The sequence below is a fragment of the Mesocricetus auratus genome, unplaced genomic scaffold (assembly GCF_017639785.1).
Source record: "Mesocricetus auratus isolate SY011 unplaced genomic scaffold, BCM_Maur_2.0 Super-Scaffold_100023, whole genome shotgun sequence".
Taxonomy (NCBI): domain Eukaryota; kingdom Metazoa; phylum Chordata; class Mammalia; order Rodentia; family Cricetidae; genus Mesocricetus; species Mesocricetus auratus.
The window spans coordinates 7,077,456-7,096,785 of NW_024429204.1; the positions used below are offsets into that span (position 1 = coordinate 7,077,456).

Genomic DNA, 19,330 nt, shown 5'->3' on the forward strand with positions numbered 1-19,330 from the left:
TAAATTGCCCATGTTTCAATAAATAGATTTATTCTCATGCTCATGGGAAACAAAACCATAAGTAAACTTGATAGGTCATAGAAAATGACTTCAAGGTAAGAAGGACTTGTAAGGAAGAAGGGTTTGGGTAGGAGGGAGGGAGATGAGAGAGGGCAACGGAGGGTGAAAAGAACTAAAGTTCCTTATACACATTTCTGAAACTAGCAAAGAAGACATGAAGTTACTTGCAGGACCCGTGGCATTACTCCGCAGGTGCAGGTGCTTACCACCAAGCCTGGCAACCTGAATTAGGTCCTCAGTCCACGTTATGGAAGGAGAGAACCTACTGTCATGGTTTGCCAACTCGACACACATGCTATGGCATGAATGCACCCATATGTACACATGACGCATAGCTGTAAAAAAAAAAAATCACAAAGACTTGCACAAGCAAAGCCCAGTCATGGCACAGGCCTGTAATCCCAGAATTTGGGAGACAGAGGCAGGCGGATTCAGGAGTCAGAGGCCAGCCTGGGGGAGTGAGTTTGAAGCCAGATTTGACCACATGAGATCCTGTCTCAAAATAACAACAAAAATCAGCAAAAACAAAAAAAAGGAAACATTTAAAAACTATTACTTTTGTTTTATGTGGATAGATTCAGAGACTTTATGTAATTATGAGACTTGGTTGCTTCATAAACGTGTTAGCTTGCATGACTATAAATGTTGTACCAAGGGAAGGGAAGAGTTTATTGAATAAACCTTTCTAGTTCACAGCTGCTTAGCAAATGGTGGGGCAGCTGCTTGCAATGGCATGAGAGACAAGCCTAACTTTTGATCACTGTTACATAAGCCTTCCTTTTTTTGCTTCTGTAGAGTTGCTTGCAATAGGCTTATGTAATATGGTTGGAACTTCTACCAAGAAGGAAGCATTTCAGAAATGATGTTAGCTGGCTTCTTACGTCTCAAAGCATGGGAAGTATATTTATATGGGGCTGTGCACATGTGGGTACCATGCTTTGCACATATCTTTTCACAAAGAATTTGAGTTAGCATGCGGAGTCATTTGTCCTGAGCAGGCTTCCTTATCAGATGGTGGTTTGTGCTTGGGTTACATAACCTTCAACTTATGCAGCCTTACAAGTTCAATGAAGCTAGGTACTGGGACTTTCAATTTTACCCTGAGGTGAAATTAGTCCTTTGTCTTAGAGAGTAAATTCGGTAATTTACCTATAAAATTGCAGTAATCAAACTTAAGATAGAACATGGCTAGCATCTTGTATGAGTAATTTGGCTTGGGGGGGTTCTCATTTATATTAGTCAGATGATATATTTTTCTTGTCCAGCAAGACTCAACCTAGACTTGCCTACTTAAGTCAACTATTTTCTGTGGTGTAGATGTCAAGACAGAAGTAAGATTTTTGTTTTATTTGATGTTTACCATTTGTTTATTAATTTACTTATTTACGTATGTGTTTGTGCCTAGCTGGGTATTGGGTGGGCATTGTGGAGATCACAGGATAACTGGTAGGTGTCAGTTTTTTCCTTCCACTGTGTAGGTTTCAGGGATGAAACTCAAATCCTCAGCCTTAACAAGTACCTCACTTGATAAGCCATTCACTGGCCCCAGAAATAGCTTTTAGTGATTAATTTTTTTTAAGATTTATTTATTTATTACACATACAGTGTTCTGCCAGAAGAGGGCACCAGATTGAATTGGAGATGGCTGTGAGCCACCATGTGGTTGCTGGTAATTGAACTCAGGACCTCTGGAAGAGCAGTTAGTGCTCTTAACCTCTGAGCCGTCTCTCCAGCCCCGTGATTATTTTTTTATTTAAAAAAAAAAAGTCTTGCTATAAACCTCAAATAGGATTCATCCTGCTGACTGTAAACACACAGTTCCAAAAAATGACAATTAATTGTCAACAAACACTTCTCATGCTCATTGTTGAAAGAATAAAAACAAGGAAAATGAAAATAAAAGCAAGTCCTGCTAGTAGGTACACAACCAATCTGTTTCTTAGCTTTTGATCGAAATAATTTCTTGTAACATGATACCATTCTTGTAGCATGCTGTATTGTTAGGTAACATCTATATTGTCTAGTTTTCTATGAAAAGTGACAACTTAGATAATTCTCTAAGTACCTTGGAGGAATTTGGAGGTAAACCAGAGATTCAAGGCTGCAGATACAGATATAACCTAGCGTATGAAAAGCCCTGGCTTTGCTGCCTAGGATGGGGAGTGAGTGTGAGAGAGGAGAGGAAGGGAAGGGGTCGTGGGAGGAGAGGAGAGAGAAGTGTAGTTTTCTTTTCTCTTTTCTTTTCTTATTCTTTGGGGACCCGCCACCCAGCTCCCAAATAAATACACACAGAAGCTCATTCTTTCTTATGAATGCCTGGCCTTAGCTTGGCTCATTTCTAGTTAGTTTTTCTTAACTTGAACTATCCCATCTACCTTTTGCCTCTGGGCTTTTACCTTTCTCTATTCTGTATGCCTCTCTTTACTTGTTACTCTGTAGCTGGTTGTGCGGCTGGCCCCTGGCGTCCTCCTCTCCTCCTTTTCTCTCTCCTCCCCCTTCTCCCGCCATCTGTTTATGTTCTCCAGCTGGCAGCCCTGCCTATCCATTTCTCCTGCCCAGCTGTTGGCCGTTCAGCTCTTTATTAGACCAATCAGGTGTTTTAGGCAGGCAAAGCAACGCAGCTTCACGGATACAACGTAAAAGAATGCAACACGTCATTGCATCATTAAACAAATATTCCATAGATCTTCAAGTAATACTGCCCAGTAGAGAAGAGAGAGAAAATGTGAATTTAAAACCTTTTAAGTTTATTGATATTCTTGTATCAGTTTAGGTATGATGTCTTTATGCAGTCATTTTATTTTCTATAAAATGATGGTAATAATAATAAATACAGCCTTGTGTCTGGTATGTAAAGTTTTTAACAGATTATTTAATTCCTATTGTATTATAGTTTATTACCAAAAGATATTAACTTGACTAATACAAATATAAATTCCCAATAGGGCACAGTCCAGAATCCACGTTCTGGATTAAAGATGGAGTTTCAGAAAAGCTATCTTCGATTCTACAAGCTCCACGGGGGAATGCACTTGCTTGTTTTTCAGTTTTCTAGAACCTATAGGCATTTCTTGTCTCAACGTCTCACTCACTCTGTCTTCAAAGTTTCTCACATCCCCTCCTTGTGATTCTGACTCTCCTGCTACCCTTTGCCTCTATGAGAGATTCTCGTGATTACAATAGGTCCACAAAACTGATAAAGAAAAATAATAATTCCCAACTCAAAGTTGGCTCACTGGCAACTATTTGATCTGGAAAGACATTAATTCCCCATCATATGGTGACTTTCATAAGTTACGCAGCAACCAGTATGAGGCACACACTGCCTTAAAGGTCATCATTGTGCCAACAATGTCAGAACACCTGCCACTCCGGAAACACCCAAAGAATGCTGGCCTTTGCCGTGGAGGCAGAACCCTTCCCTGTATGCCTTGTTGGATTTGGGTACGAAGATGCCAACTGACCAATGTCCCAGAAACTGACTGAGCACACAGCTCCAGCTCACTGACTCTCAGCGCCTTGTACAAATATTAGTTCTGGCCCTGTGCCTAGAAATCTGAAGACTAACGGGCATCACTGTCATGTGTGACCTTGAGTCCTGTGGTTTGAAGCCGTCCATGTTTTCCTCTTTACATGCCTTCTTTCTTAAGGATATTTTACTGCTACAGTAACGGCATACTTACACACAGACGATTGTTCACAAAGCGAAGTTGAGAGCTCGAAGTTGAGTGCTCGCCTTTCTGTCAGAGTTAAAGCCCTGGGGGTCCAGCCCTGAGGTTGGCAACTCCCCACCCCCAGGTTCGAGTCTCTACTCCATCTCCAGAACTCAAAGGCACCTCTTTGACTCAAGCCGTTTCAGTCTGTTGTGAGAGAAACACAACCATTTTCTCTCATGCGTACATAAACGTTTGGAGTAAAAAAGCCCCCTCTTAATCCCTAGTGACTTTCTGGAAACCCTTGGTCTTCCTCAATGATGCTGCTGTCCCGTCATAATGGCAGGGGAGACTTCATTTTCCATGGTTGTTACGTACGCTTCCTTTTGTTTGTTCTCAAAGAGTTTGTGTGAAAACGGCTGTGTGGTACAAATGAAATCATCTAAGCTGGTTGCTTACGCCTGGCAGCACATAGGCCCTCAGTGTACAGATGTAGCCTCTGTCTCCTCCTTTACTTCCTTCACAGACTTGTACCAGCACCCCAAGAAGGCTCATTTCTCTCCTTCCCCTTTATTCTGCCTAAAAATCTGTCTTTGCCTTGTATTGAATCAGCCCTGTCAGTATGCTAAAGGGCACCAGGAACTATTTTTAAGCACCTACCATATGCCAGACCCCGTGTTTAGATGTTCTGCATATATTGTCCCATTTAATCCTAATTTAATACCTTAGTGGGTAGATGTCATTTCTCCTTTTTTTTTTTTCACTATAGATGCGACTGGGGCACAGCAAACTTTATTTTGTCCAGCAAAAGCAGCGGGGTAAGTGTAGCAGGGAGAAGTCGAACTCAGATCCGCCTAATTTCAAAACCCCGATTTTTAACCTGCTGTTCAGGAGCCTGTCATTCAGGGCTGGGTTTAAGGTGTGCCTCTCCTTCAAGGCTTGTGTGAGTTCACGCATTCTGTGGCAGTTCCTATGATGACCTGATAACGGAGGTATCATTCTCCCTCGTGTTGTTGGTGGTTTCTGTGAGCACCTGAAGGCTTTATCGTGTGATGTTTTGATCACTGGTCAAACATCTCCCTTGTGGGTGGTCATATGGATTAATCCAGGCGAGTTTCTCATGTTTCTAAAGGCAACCGCAGTTAAAGAAGGAAGTGCTCTCTCAGGTGTGGGTGGCCTTTGAGCCACCATAAATTAGGGTCCTAGTGAGGGACAAGAATCCCGACGAACCCAGCCTGTTTTTCATTAAAGATCAATCCTTCCTGCACCCTGTGGCAGGTCAAAACACGCTCTTGTTCTTTGAACAAAACACCCACAAGGAAACAGAAACCAGTTTAGCAACTTCCCTAGCAAGTGCCTGAGGTTTTACAGCCTTCCTTCCCATGGTGCCTGGTGAATTTGGAATGCTACATGGCTGATGTTGTCCTCTAAGCTGCTGCAAGACCCTGAGTTTACTCTGAGGATGCTCTGTACTCCGCAGTTCTGTAGTAGTAATCGGAATCTTAAAGTCTATGTGTAGAGTGGACTTTTGTCTCCTTCCACCACGCTTCCTAATCCTTTCCTGCTTATAAGACAAAAAAGAAGGGAGAGAGAAGGAAGACAGATGGAAGGAAGGAAGGAAGGAAGGAAGGAAAAAAGAGAGGAAGAACAGAAAAAAGGGAAATGAAAAAGAAAAACGTAATGCCACTGGAATAGCATGGTCTAATAGGAAAACCGCTTTCTAGGTCTTCAGTTTTGCTACATACAAAGGAGGCCAGTTTGGAAAAGTCTTTATATAGGAGCCTTGCCTTCATGTGTTCTATGTAGATGGAAAAGTTACAAGAAATGACTTCTACATATAAATAAATAGAAAATCACCCCCAAAACAGTATTATTTCTTTCACAGGAAGGAACATGTGTTGTCATTTTGCTTAACATTACAAATTAGGAAAAAAGGAAGAAGATCCGGGTGGTGGTGGCGCACACCTTTAATCCCAGCACTCGGGAGGCAGAGGCAGGCAGATCTCTGTGAGTTCGAGGCCAGCCTGGTCTACAGAGAGAGTTCCAGGACAGCCTCCAAAACAATACAGAGAAACCCTGTCTCGAAAAACCAAAAAAAAAAAAAAAAAAAAAAAAAAAAAAAAAAGAAAAAGAAAGAAAGAAAAAAGTAAAAAGGAAGTGTTGCAGGAGATGGGAACTGGCACGATACAGCATGAGCCATGGAGATGTATTAATTATAGTTTATTATAGCGAGACCAGAAGGAGGGAGGCAGACATGACAGAGAGAAACAGAGAGACTGAGAGACAAAGAGACTGAGAGAGACAGAGACAGAGAGAGAGACAGAGACAGAGATATGAAGAGAAGAGGAGATGAGAGGAGTAAGAGAAGATGAGAGAGAGTAAGTGGGCGGCATCTGTCCTTTAAAGGGGTCCTTTGCTCCTGCGTGCAGACTGGTTCTCATGGAACTCTGGGCTGGCCAGAGAACTGAATCCTGCCAGGTAACAGGGCAGGCCTGCTGTGTCCGCTGCACAGCCTGTGTCCGAGAAAGGGTGTCGGGGATTGACAACACAGATACTCATTCGACGGTGTAAAGAAAACTTTAAGCAGGCCCCAAAAAGGCTCAAAAAAACGTCCCAAGAAAGGCCTCCCTCCAGAAAGGCTTCTGCTCTCTCTCTACCCCTGGCTGGTTCTGCTCTGACACCAAAAACTGATCTGGGTGTGTCAGAAGAGGCGGTTAGTCTTTGGACAAGGTCGAGGTCAGGGCATTCCGTGGGCCAGCCCTTCAGGAACTTATTGCCCTGGGCATTGTATTGTTTTTAGTAAACATGTTTTTAGTAAACATTGTCTTACAGCTGCCTACTCCCAGGCTGATGGGGAAGTGGGTCTCTGAACTAGGTCTGGTGTCCCCACAAGGCCAGTGTAATACCTGAACCTTTCAACATGCAGATTAAGTTAAGTAATCAATATAATTCATGTATTTTGTGTGTGTATACGTAATTAGGGACACTGACCAAAAATGCACCCTACTCTGAAATCAATACAGCCTAGAAGCATTATTGGACCAGCAGTCAAAACTGGGACAGAGGCAAGAGATTATAAAAAAATTATATATATATATATATATGATTTAATCAATGTAAAATATACTCAAGTCTAAAAGCTACCATGTTATATAAGAATCTATATTCATAAGAAATATACATTTAAATATGGGGGTAGAGTACTATGATGTATGTAATTCATTGTCAGAAAGGTCAGCAAATATTTCCGTGTGTACACATAAACATGTGTGTGCATATATGTATGCGTGTATCTGTGGAGGAGAGGAAACCCAAACACAGAGCAGATAAGATAGAAGCAGTGATAATGGCTGGATCTAAGTACAGAGTGTGAGACTACTTTGCTCCTAGTTTGTATCAGTTAGTACCTTTGATGCTGAAATCTGAATTTCTCATCCTGGAGATTGTTACAAAACCCCAGACCAATAGGTCCCACTGCTTCTTAGACGTGCCCATTAGGATACACCAGAGGTATTCCAATGCTAACCTTTCCAATGGTGATTTTGTATCAGTTCCCCTCTAAACCTCTTTCCCTCACCATCCTCTGCTCCCAAACTTGCTCTTTCCTTCTCCTTCCAAGACCCCAAAACCATTGCCGCAATTAGCCCAAAACTCCAAACCACACTCCAAAGCGTCTTGGATTAATCCACCCCCTTTTATTCCCACTGCCATTTTTCCAGCTCACATAGCACGCGGTTACAATCATAACTCCGCGGTGGTCTCCCACAGGCAGGATGTGTCTGTCCTCTGTAGTCCATTGCATGACTCGTGTCTAGAGTCTAAAGGTCAAATCTGATTCTGCTAATCTTCTGCTTAAAAAGCTAATTGTATCCCCGTGGCTCTGAGATTAAAATCAAAAGTGTCAAAACTAGTTTACACGATATACAAAGGCCCTCGTTTCTTAGAATGTCATTTCTCTCTCCTCTCTCCTACCCCCTCTGAGCCAGTTGACTTCATGTCACGCTGGTCTTTTTAGCCTTGAGCACTTCCTTCTCCAACACCCACCCCCCACCCCACCCCCACCCCTGCTCCAATCCTCCACCCCCCTCACCTACACAGTTTATCTTTCTACAATATTCTCCCATTCACTCAACCTACTAGTACTTTAAGTCCCAGTTTGAATGACTTGAATGACGCCAAGTACGATTAATTTAGAAGCAATTAAAAAATTACACAATTACTATTAATACATCTGTTAAACTACCATACAGCATATGTGCTTTCAGTTGGTTCAGTTTTTTTTTTTTTTTTTTTTTTGGTTTTTCGAGACAGGGTTTCTCTGTATTGCTTTGGAGGCTGTCCTGGAACTCGCTCTGTAGACCAGGCTGGTCTCGAACTCACAAAGATCCGCCTGCCTCTGCCTCCCGAGTGCTGGGATTAAAGGCGTGCGCCACCAACGCCCGGCTTCAGTTTTCTATAAATATTTACTGGACATCTTTTACATGGCTGGCTTCTTCTGTCTGGATCTTTGAGCAGGCATGCATTGCTGTCTGATGGTATTGCTTTGGATGCAGGAACTCTGTTGAACACTCTCTGTCCGTAAATTTTAGTAAAGGCAGCTAGCGTACGTGTTACTTGTTGGTGTTATGAAGAGAATGTCATATATGTTGTTTCCAGCGTATGTCAGTAGTCCAGTGAGTTCTCTGATAAAACAGCGTACAACCAGGGGATTAAGTCAAATGATGTCTGGATGGAAGAGCCTTCAACAAGTACAGGAACAACAAGCTCAAACTCCATCAAGGAACAGGCTCCGAATGTTCAAGAACCAGAAAGCAGGTCCAGAGTGATTAGCAAAAAGGAGCCCTGTGAGCCAGAACCTGTTAGCTTGAACAGCTAATCCACTCTCAGTCCTGCTGTTAATTTCAGTTGTCCTGAAGATATTCCGCATCAACGGAGAAAACAAACACACCCGCAGTTTGTAGAGGAGGAAGGAACATTGGGATTGAGCACCTAGTATGAAGCCATTGCCCAAGGGATTGGGAACAGAGCCTAGAACACCTGAAGCAATGTTAGGAATACAGCCACCGGGGACTCAAAGCTTGGTCACTCACAAGCCAGCGATACCGTCCAGACAGCCTTGCAATCTCTCTTCCCTCTAGCCTTTCCTAACCCTGTTATTCCTTTCTGCCTGTTTCAACACTGAGAGAGCCATCAACATGAATTTTTTTCAGGTCTAGGTGGTGATGGAGAGGGCCTTTTGTCTTTGAACTACAGCAGTGATTTTTGCTGAGAAGTATAATACGTGGTTTTAAAAAAATAATAATGTTCCATTTTCACAACAATTTCCCGACAGGTGACCAAAATAGACCTATTGTGGTATTATTCTACTTTAGATGCTTTCTGTATGGTAAAATCATAAAAATAAAAGATACGACTACAGTTTGCTGATAGAGTACATAATGACCATATGTGAGGTCCCAGACTGCAGGTAAATAAAATAAAATAACAAATCATTATATTATTTAAAGACAGCATTCTTTCTCCAACACACCCAAAAGATCTTGAACTATTTTTTAAAAATGGTTCCTAGTCCTTTTCCTATTGATTGTTAACCAATCATTAGTTTCCCACTTCGCTCTATAATATTTCATCTTTGTATGATATCCATAATCTTGAAGGTTATGTCCCTTTGTTGGAAAATGTGGTAAGAATACTGTTTCAAGGCTATGTCAAATAAATATAAACAAATAAAACTGAAGAGAGTTGGAAAGGAAGTGAAAACAGTGTATACAGGAACATAATCTCAGTGCAGTGGAATTCTATAAGGCAATAGATAAAGACCATACAACTTCTAACAGTCTTCACTGTGCTGCCTTAAACCCACAATCCCAGCATTTGAGAGTCTGAGGCAGGAGCATGTCAGTGAACTCAGGGCCAGTTTGGACTAAAGAGAAAGACCTTGTCTCAAAAACAATCCAAAGAAGAAACTGTCCACTCTTGATTTAAATATTTTAAACAAACACTAAACTCATTCATCATTATCTAAACGTTTCCCTTACTTCATTTCCTGTATGTGGTGTCTCTTTTCTAAAGCAAGTTCAAAGAAAATTTTTATTTTCAGGAGTTGACTGTAAAACATTTCTATATTATTAAGAATGTGGTGTTAGCAAGACCTACCTTACCACAGCAGGTAGTATTTGAAATACCCACCCACACTTCCTCAAGTTCTGTTGTAGAAGCTGTTCACGCAGGTATAAAGTGCATACTGATTATTGTCACCCCCACAATCGCCAATCTCCCTCCTCCCCATCCCCCTCCTCCCTTTAAGTGCCTCCCACACTCAAGACTTTTTGTTGTTATTATTTTCCTTTGGTTTTATTGGGCTGTTTGTTTTTGAGATGCACCGAGTTTAACCATGGCTGGCTATGTGACCACGGTTTGTCACTATCCATTGGGGCTTGGTGGGCTCCTCAGTGGGTCACGACTGAACGATGACTGTCCCTCCTCAAGTCCCTCAGTAGACAGCAGTTCAGCACAGTGGGGTAGGGCTCTACAGGCCCCCTAAAGGAGCCTTTTTAACAGAAAGAATTTCTGGTTCATTTGGACGAAGGTTTCACAGAATTTAAATTGATTTCATAAAGTACAAATAATAATTTTGTATGGGAGTACAATTATAGTTTTCTGAAGTTCATGCTAAGTAAATCATAACACCACCGTAATACCATGCATATCATCTTTGCCAGTTTTTAAAGCTGTAACATTGATTTCTAAATACATTTAACTATAATTAAATTATTAAAAATGATAACTGTCATAAACTAACTCCATTCTTCTATGAATGTTCCACATAGAAAAAAAAAATAAGAAAAAGTTACTTTTAAAGTCTCTGAAATTTGGTTAGAGCTAACCAGGTCTACTGGTTAAATTAGGAAATCATAAGTTGCTTTTAATATCTTGATTAAATCCTACACATTCTCTGCCACAATTGACAATTTTTGTACCTTTAAGAACAAGACGGGTGGGCTGGAGAGATGGCTCAGGGGTTAAGAGCACTGACTGCTCTTCCAAAGGTCCTGAGTTCAATTCCCAGCAACCAAATGGTGTCTCACAACCATCTGTAATGAAATCTGGCGCCCCCTTCTGGCATGCAGACATACCTGCATGCAGAACCTTGTATATGTAATAAACAAATTTTAAAAAGGAAAAAAAAAAAAACCCGATGGGCGATATCCACCACGAAAAGAGAGGGAGGTGACTCGTGGGTGTCTGCTTTTCTGCTTGTTTAGTGGGTTGGCCCTCTCTTTAGGATGAGTATGCCATTTGGCCCAGTTCTCTTTGCAGCTAGGTTGTTGGTTCTTATGCTTAGTACCTATATAACTATCTGTGTCGTAATAATTTGCAGTGTCAACCAAGAGTTTGCTTTTAACCTTGAAGGCTTTTCTTAAATTAGGTAATAATAATTGTGCAAAGTGACCTTTTCATTTTGACATTTTCCTAAGTGCATAAGATACACTTCGATCGTATCCGCCCGGTCTGTGGCCCTTCCTGTCCTTCCTCTCGGCATCTTCTCCGCCCTTCCTCATCCCTAGTGGTCCTCCTTTCACAGCCGTGGTCCTTGGGTTCCCTTTACATTTAACTTGAGAACAGGTGACGCCCATCTTTGTGAGTCTGGTTTGCTTCGTTTAACACGATGCTCTTCAGGCTTCGCCTGTTTTCCCACGGATGACACGGTTTTAATACTTTTTGAGCTGAGTAAAGCTCCGTTGGACACTTATCAAGTCTCCTTTCCCCAGATATCCTTTTATGAGGGCATGGATACGAAGTCTACTACGGCTTGATGAGTGCGGGCAAGGTCGTGGCGAACTTGAGCACGCACGTATCTTTAGTGTAAGCTGGCTTGGGATCTTCGGCGTGTATTCTCAGGAATCTGCATGTCCCTTTACGTTTCTCTCTCCCTAAAAGTAACTGAAAAGCCTGCGTGTCCCAAGTGTTTATGACATACTACGTCCTGCCTTGTCTTATACGTGATAAATTACTCAATAGTTACAGCAACGCTTTGTGGTAGGGAAATATTACACCCCCTGTTTCACGGGTGACAAAAACCGAGAAGAAAATGGGTCACAGAATGCACAGGCTTGATCCCAGACTGGTCAGCTCCAGGATCTTTCCTACCCGTGGATTTGCAAAACAACACTCTCAAAAGCATAAGTCTGTATTGCTCAGGGAGAGCAGGGTCACCAAGAAGCCTAGCAGAGGCAAGGAATGATAAACACACCCTCTGCTTAACATGAGACATTTTCCCCGAAGGAAACCACAGAACTTTAAGGGACTTTTGCCTTTAGTCATAAAACATTCTCACAAGGGGGAAAAAAGAGAAGGAACTAATAAGTCTGCATTGGCTGATTGCTGGATCACCACAATAAACTTGATGAGTTGATCCAGTATTTAGCTGCTTACTGAACACCACTAATTTTTATTATATGCTACTTGACCGGTTAAATCATCAGGTTAAGTATCTTTTATTCATGCAAACCATATAGGACTTCTATGAAATTTATGTGCTCTCGCACCCAAACATACTTGGTATGTGTGCCCTGAAAGGCCAGGAAAAGAGAATTGCCTCCATAAGCACTTTAAAATGTTAAGAGTCATTCTTAGCTACTAGCTCAGCTCCCCCAAATGAAATTAAACCTTGATAATTAAACTTTGTCATAGAGCGCTATCCCTGTTTTCTGTGAAGCAGACATGATCACTTTATGGTGTATAAGTGGCCTGGATACTTCACCTCAGAACTGGTAACATTTGTTCTCATCATTTTCCCATATTTTCTACTCTATCTGTATGTCTCTGAGGGGAGATGCCTATAGAGTGCATTTTTGGTGAATACACACTGCAAATATATATGTTTGCATCTCGGGTTGACATTTTCTCCTTGACATTGCAACATGATATTAGCAAATGTATTTTTATAATTATGCCATCAGTAAGTAACATCAATAATTAAGGAAATGATTTCTAATTCCAATTAACTAAATATTTTTTCAAAGATTTATTTACTTATTATGTGTACAATGTTCTGTCTGCATGTATGATGCCTACACGCCAGAAGAGGCCAACAGATCTCATTACTGATGGTTGTGAGCCACCATGTGGTTGCTGGAATTGAACTCAGGACCTCTGGAAGAGCAGCCAGTGCTCTTAACTGCTGAGCCATCTCTCCAGCCCCCCAATTTAATAAATCTTTTACAGACAAGTTTTTTCTGCCATACATTTTCCTTTTGTAAAGGTAAATCCAGAGTGGCTTTAAAATAAAGAGAACAGCAACAGAAAAAAAGGGGGAAGGAGAATAAATATACATGCAGATATATTTAAATCATATTTATAAATCTCTATGAATATAAACTAAAAGCCATGCATGATGGTATAACCCTACTATTCCACAACTCAGGAAAGGGATTAAGAACAAATGGGAGGGGCTGGAGAGATGGCTCAGCGGTTAAGAGCACTGACTGTTCTTCCAGATGTCCTGAGTTCAATTCCCGGCAACCACATGGTGGCTCATGACCACCTTGAATGAGATCTGGTGCCCTCTGCTGGCATGCAGGCAGAAGGCTGTATACACAATAAATAAATAAAATATTTAAAAAAAGATAACATTTAAAAAAAAAAGAACAAATGGGAAACTACTGGAAAATACCCATCTAATATTGATTTGAAATGTACATAGATAAGTATAGTTATTTAATTATATGGGCATCTAGAGTATAACCAATTCATGGGTGTGTTTCATATGGGAGTGTGTAACTCTATATTGGTAGTTTCATAGTTATATTATTCATCTTTTCATCATGAAGCAAATTTGGTTAATGTCTACTATTTTGTGAGACTTAAGTATGTAAAAAACCTTATACTGGCTTAGGATTTATTTTTGTGTGTTTTTCTGGAGTTGTCTTGTTTTCAAAAGAAGGCAATTCCTTTTTGTTTACTACCTGTTAGTATGGTTCCTCAGGCATCTGAGAACATGAGAAATTGTTTGAAGTTGAGCATGATGGCATCTTGAGAACTCTTCTGTCTTCTCATTCTGCCTATCATATAAAGCTGCAAGGAGACCCATCTATCATCACAAGAAAATGTTATGATGCCAGTTTCCCGGGACTACGTAAAAGCAAAATTTTGAAAACAGTCGCTATTTCCTAGGATGATTGCAAAGCTAACAATAGAATATTTATAATGGTAACGCATTGCTCATCTGTAAGACAGTGTTACTAGCATCACTTGAATGTATCAGAATGGTGTCTAGGAGTAGAATAAGCCAGTAATGGCATTAAGGAAATGAATGGAGCTTAACATCCATTAAACAGTTACTCAAAGCAGAGTGCCAAGAATTTAACTAGAAGTTTTCTGTAGGTTGTCTTATTTATTCTGGAATACTGTGGCAGCTCTTAAAAGAATTAAGTATAGGGTTTGTAGTGGTTGTAAATGCAGCTCCCTCAAAACAAAACAAAACAAAACAAAAAACCCAACAAGACAATACCTGTCCATATTTCCAGTGAACACCAGCTCCATCTAAAAGCATCAGGCTTGGTCTTTTGCCAGTTGCCAAGCAGCTTGCTGCAGAGCTTTTATGTCCTGGCAAAGACCACCATCTGTGTGTGGCATTTTAAATATGGCATGAAGCACCAGAAGTGTGAATTGTTGGAAACATGGGCTCGGTTTTCATTATGCCTCTTGCATTTCTTCGTTGGGCATTAGCTGGGCACAAAGTCTTCAATGACATGCAAATCTTTGCAGTTCTCCCCAAGGCCACCAGTTCAAACTTCCAATATAATTCTTGGACTCATAAGCATCTGTAATCATGGAGTTGCCATTTTCTGTTCCTGGATAAGTCCCCCAAATAAAAAGCAGAGTTGCATCTTGTTCAAACTTCTGTGCACTGCTGGAGAAAGTTCTGAAAAAACAGGAACTGACAGCAGTGACCAGAGGGAAACATTCACCAAAGTCTTTTGCTGGAGTCCAAAATCGAAGGATACGAAGGAGGGATCCAAAGGAGCCAGGCTGCGGGCACGGCCATTTGATTCCACAGCACTTATAAGGGATGCGAATTAAGAGTTCAGATAGGAAATAGAGTTGTTACTAGTATCAATTTACCCAATTATTAAGATCACAGTGGAATAAGTGTGGATTTAAATGGAGAAGACAATAAGTATACTCTGGAAAAGATTGGTGATGTCATGATGAGGCAGCTGGAGACGCTGGGGTGGTGGTGGGTGTCAAACTTGCGCTCCAGCCATGATTAGCAGTGTTCAAATACCTGTCGAGATGTGGATCACCAACCTGGTTAATACCCAGCTTATGAAATCCACGGCCTGTTGGTACAATTAGGACTGGAAAACTGAGGCTTGTCCGAGACCACTTTGGCATGCCTTTCGTTGGCTGTATGATAAGAAGGCTCACAGAAGTTAAACACTGCGTCTCTTATCTCACTTCACAGCCGACTATGCAGGGTCAACTTAGCAACACGTCATGCAGAATGTGCTGGCACTGTTTCCAAAGTGTTCAGTGAGCCGAGAGCAAGTACACGGTCACAGGGCAGTTACAGTAGGCTGCCTGTGTGCAGAAATAGAAGCCTCTAGTTTTACACACTGCCACGAGAGCTCAGGGACTGGGCTGGGCCAGAGAAGAGGCCAGTCTCCAGAAAGGAAGTGTTGTGTTACCGAGGAAGCAGTCTTGGCTTCTTGAACGCAGCTTATTGGCAGCTGAGGGGGGACCCGCAGGGAGGACTGCAGGGAGGACTGCAGAAATGTTCTGCACACGTAAAGGTATGTGCAAATGCTTGCCAAGGCACTTGGGGAACCTTACGTGAGGGTGAGGCAGATTCGAAGGGGTTCAGTTTTTGTTACATGTTTAAAACCTAGGTGAGCTGGCTGAGCCTGATAATGCAATTAGAAATTCTATAGCGACTACTGTCTAGAGAAAGGGAATGCTTTGTGGGGAGGCTGGGACAAAGGAAATGCTTTCAAAATACTACATCTATGCTGCATGTGCATTTTTTAGAAAAGACGTTATGCGTGTGGTTTCTTTGTGATTTATTGTTAGGAGTTGGTGGTGATTGTGACTCTATAAGGAAGTGCTCCACAGAACAGATTCAAGCCGTGGTGTTGGTCTGTCTCGTGTTCAGTGGCATTTGCAAAAGTTGTTAAAGACTACATACAGTGTCTGTATCTCCTTAACTAAAAGCCAGGCAGATTCTGATAATGACAGCGATCAAGCCAGGCATTCCCTCATCTATTAACCCAGAGACTTGCAATTTGTTTCATTAACCATCTCCTGGCCATCCGCTTAAGAATTGGCTTAAGTTTTTCCTTTGGTGGTTTGTTTTTTTTTTTTTAATGACTTTACTCCATGTAACCTTCAAAGTATAGGAGGTTTAAGAGTTTTATATCTTCCCCCTCTTATCTGCTTTTAAACTTTTGATCAAGCAAACCAAAATAGCATCATCATTGATGGATCGGCCTGTGCTTTCAAGTGGCAGGAATAAAGTTATAAAAAAAGAAGCAAGGCTATGTGTAAGTCCCCCCCCCTTGATAGTTAACGGCATGCAGCGGATGGGGTTCATTATTGACTTTTAAAACAAAATTGCTGTACATCATGATTTATTTACAGCTGTGCCTTTCCGAAGAAGTGATCGCGTTCCCTCAGTCACAAACAACTGTGTGTCAACATCAGGATACAGGAGATAGCTTGCCACATAGTCATAGATTTAATGATGTCAGAGCTCTTAGTTCTCTCAGATCAGGAACGAACTGGTGGGCATCATGAACTTGCGAGTGTCCCATTTTCATTTGGATAATTAAAAATACAATTATTTCGCATCACGGGACAATTTGTTTGACTCCCCCTGCAGAAAACAGAACGTGTCCAATTACAAATAAACAATTGAATTTTGTTTTTCTAGCTCATCACGCAAATAACGACGATAATCCTCAGGAAAAATATTCAGGCAATTGCTTTTGAGGCAAAACAACTATAATTTAAATCACAAATTTTAAGCTTTTAAGTCATTGGGGAGGTTAATCATCACACTCCTAGCAAGGCTGAATTTCTAAGCACTACACAATTCGTATCAGTTACACTTGGTACAGACCTTAATGGCAATCACATCATGGTCAGTTTTTTAAAAAATACACAAAAATGGGAAATTTAGATATGACTCTATGGATGGATGCTACCCCCTAAAAAAAAGTAATAAACTCCTCTTCAAAGCTAATGTATCGCTGGTTTCATATATGAAACTAGAATTTACATTTTTCTGGGATAGGAAGAGCTGAGATGAACAGGATTCAGACCACACGTAAATCTCATCAAAGGTCCTGCCTGGGACGAGCTAAACCTGTTCCGCCCATCACTCAGGCATCTTTTTGCACAAGTAAGTCTGCTCTCCTCGCCAGTTGTCAACTCTCCGAAGCTGAAGGGTAGCGATAAATATTTCATGTGCACAGCACTCAAGCACCTTCCTTGCTTCATCTGCACGGCTCATTCTCTGTTGCTCTCTATGGTCACTTAATAAGTGCTTATTGATTGTCAGATAAAATTGTGTTATGACCGATTCTGAGAGTTTTTATGCTCCCCCCTAATCACTACCACTGTATTTCCTTAGGTCTAGGATCCGTCTCCTAAAGCTTGCATTCTTATTTTTTCCTATCAAATGTTATATCCCAGGGCTGGGCATCAAACATGACACACATTGTACTCTGAGACCTACCACTGCCCATTTGGAAGCAAACAAAGAAACAAACAAATTTTTCCTTCTTGGGTTTTATCGCACAATCAGTGGAATCTTTGGTTTGATAAATACAGCAGTATAGTATGTGTATGTGCATCCGTCTCTTACTTGTAAAATACACTAAAGTCTGTGGGCTTTATGTTCAAATTTTGTGAGCACACTGGTTTTCCTCCCATGGCTTACTCATAGTCCCTTTGTGTCTCTTTAATGCTCTTTTCTTCCCTGGCGTATTTGCATGGTGAGTCCACGTACTCTTTGTCCAGGTGTCTTAAGGGAAGCCTGGGAAACATTCAGAAAATATTATTAATAATTTAATTGCCCGTGTTCAACTGTAATGAAATGGAAATGGGCCATGACTTTGATACTAAAGACCAAGGCTGACATTAGAATTCTGCTTCTTAATGCATATTAAGCAATGCTCATTTCCATACTCGAGTCTAAGAACTGAAACAGTATTGTTTCTTCATCACTGTTAGAAAGAAAGAAAGAAGGAAAGGAAGAAGGAAAGAAAGAGAGAAAGAAAGAAACTAAAAATGACTTCCAGGGATGTGGTTCATTTGCCTAACATGAGCAAGGCCCTGAGTTTGATCTTCAGCATAACAAAACAAACCTGAAAACAGATCTGACTGGTTTTGAGACTGTGGGAGGGCTCAGATATAAGATGCTCACTACACAAGTCTCCTCACCTGAGTTCAAAGAGAGTAGCAACTCAATAAAGTTGTCCTTGGACCTCCAAATGCAGACATGCACTTGTACTTATAAAGTTACCATATGCACATGCAAGCCAGTTGATAAATAATAATTGGCAAATAGAAATATTGAAGATGAAATACATTTTATAAATAAATAGTAAATAATTGATAAATAGAAATATTGAAGATGAAATATATATATATACATGTATGTGTATGAAAGAGGGAGCGAGAGAGTGTGTGTGTGCTTAAAACCACCAAGTACTGTTAAATTATAAATTTTAAAGATTAATAAATTTTAAGGATCAACATTAAACTATTACTAGGTTCATAAGTTAAAGAGAGTTAGCATGAGGAAAGAAGAAATTGTGCAATTAATTAAGCAATAATAAGGACACATTCAGTCTTTATTATTATTATTATTATTGATAATAACGATATGATCTGTGAGCTATTTGAAATGAAGTTGAGAACTCTGCAGTGTATCTGCCCAGAACTGCTGCACATCTGTCTGTTCTGAACCTCAGGGGTGAGCATAGCCAGCCCCTGAGAGCGTCTGTCCTTTATTACGTTAGCAAACCACAGCCCAGAGTACCTCCAGAGGATTAAAATAAAAGACACAGATTCCCCAGTTCCCTTCCTATCTTTGTTCCTTCTATTTAAGAAAGAACATAAGTGCTTTTAACAGCAGGTTTTCCATCGTCGAAACTCCCAGAACAAAGTGTTCATTCCAGCAGTAGTGTATTAATTAATGTAGGCCTCATCCTGGCTGCTCTGGCTTTTAGGATGTTTTTGTGGCAATTCAGTTAATCCCTCACTTTGAAGGGAAAACACTGAAGGGAGGAAGTGACAGTTGTCACTCTTCGTGTGATTATTTGTGTTGCTCAGTCCAAGAAATTCAATTTATCTGGCGATTTTTTTGGTCCCCTGTGATCCACAAAGATGTTAAACTAAATAATGTGAACACACATTTTAACAAAGACTTCCCCCCAACAGGAAGAGTTGTAGGTATAAGATAATGCCAACTGAGTAAAATACACAACCCATAATAGTTATGAGAAGTCCCTCCTCTGTCATGCTATCTATGCATTCATGCAGGGGATATGATGCAAGATGAAATGGCCTAAATGAATTTGGTCACAAAACTTCGCATCTGTTTCCTG

The 19,330-nt window shown here is 40.9% G+C and overlaps 1 protein-coding gene across 4 annotated transcripts in view; it reads left to right on the forward strand.

Annotated features, from left to right (window-relative positions):
* Nucleotides 1-19,330, forward strand: part of Oxr1 (oxidation resistance 1) — a 319,071-nt gene that overhangs the window by 202,972 nt on the left and 96,769 nt on the right. The window contains exon 1 of one of the 4 annotated variants that reach the window (XM_040730331.1): nucleotides 15,369-15,511. The exons of the other annotated variants lie outside the window; for them this stretch is intronic. Coding sequence (XP_040586265.1) covers nucleotides 15,493-15,511 — 19 coding nt within the window. The 5' untranslated portion in view covers nucleotides 15,369-15,492. Of the gene's footprint in view, nucleotides 1-15,368; nucleotides 15,512-19,330 lie in introns of those variants that run through there. 4 annotated transcript variants of the gene reach the window in all.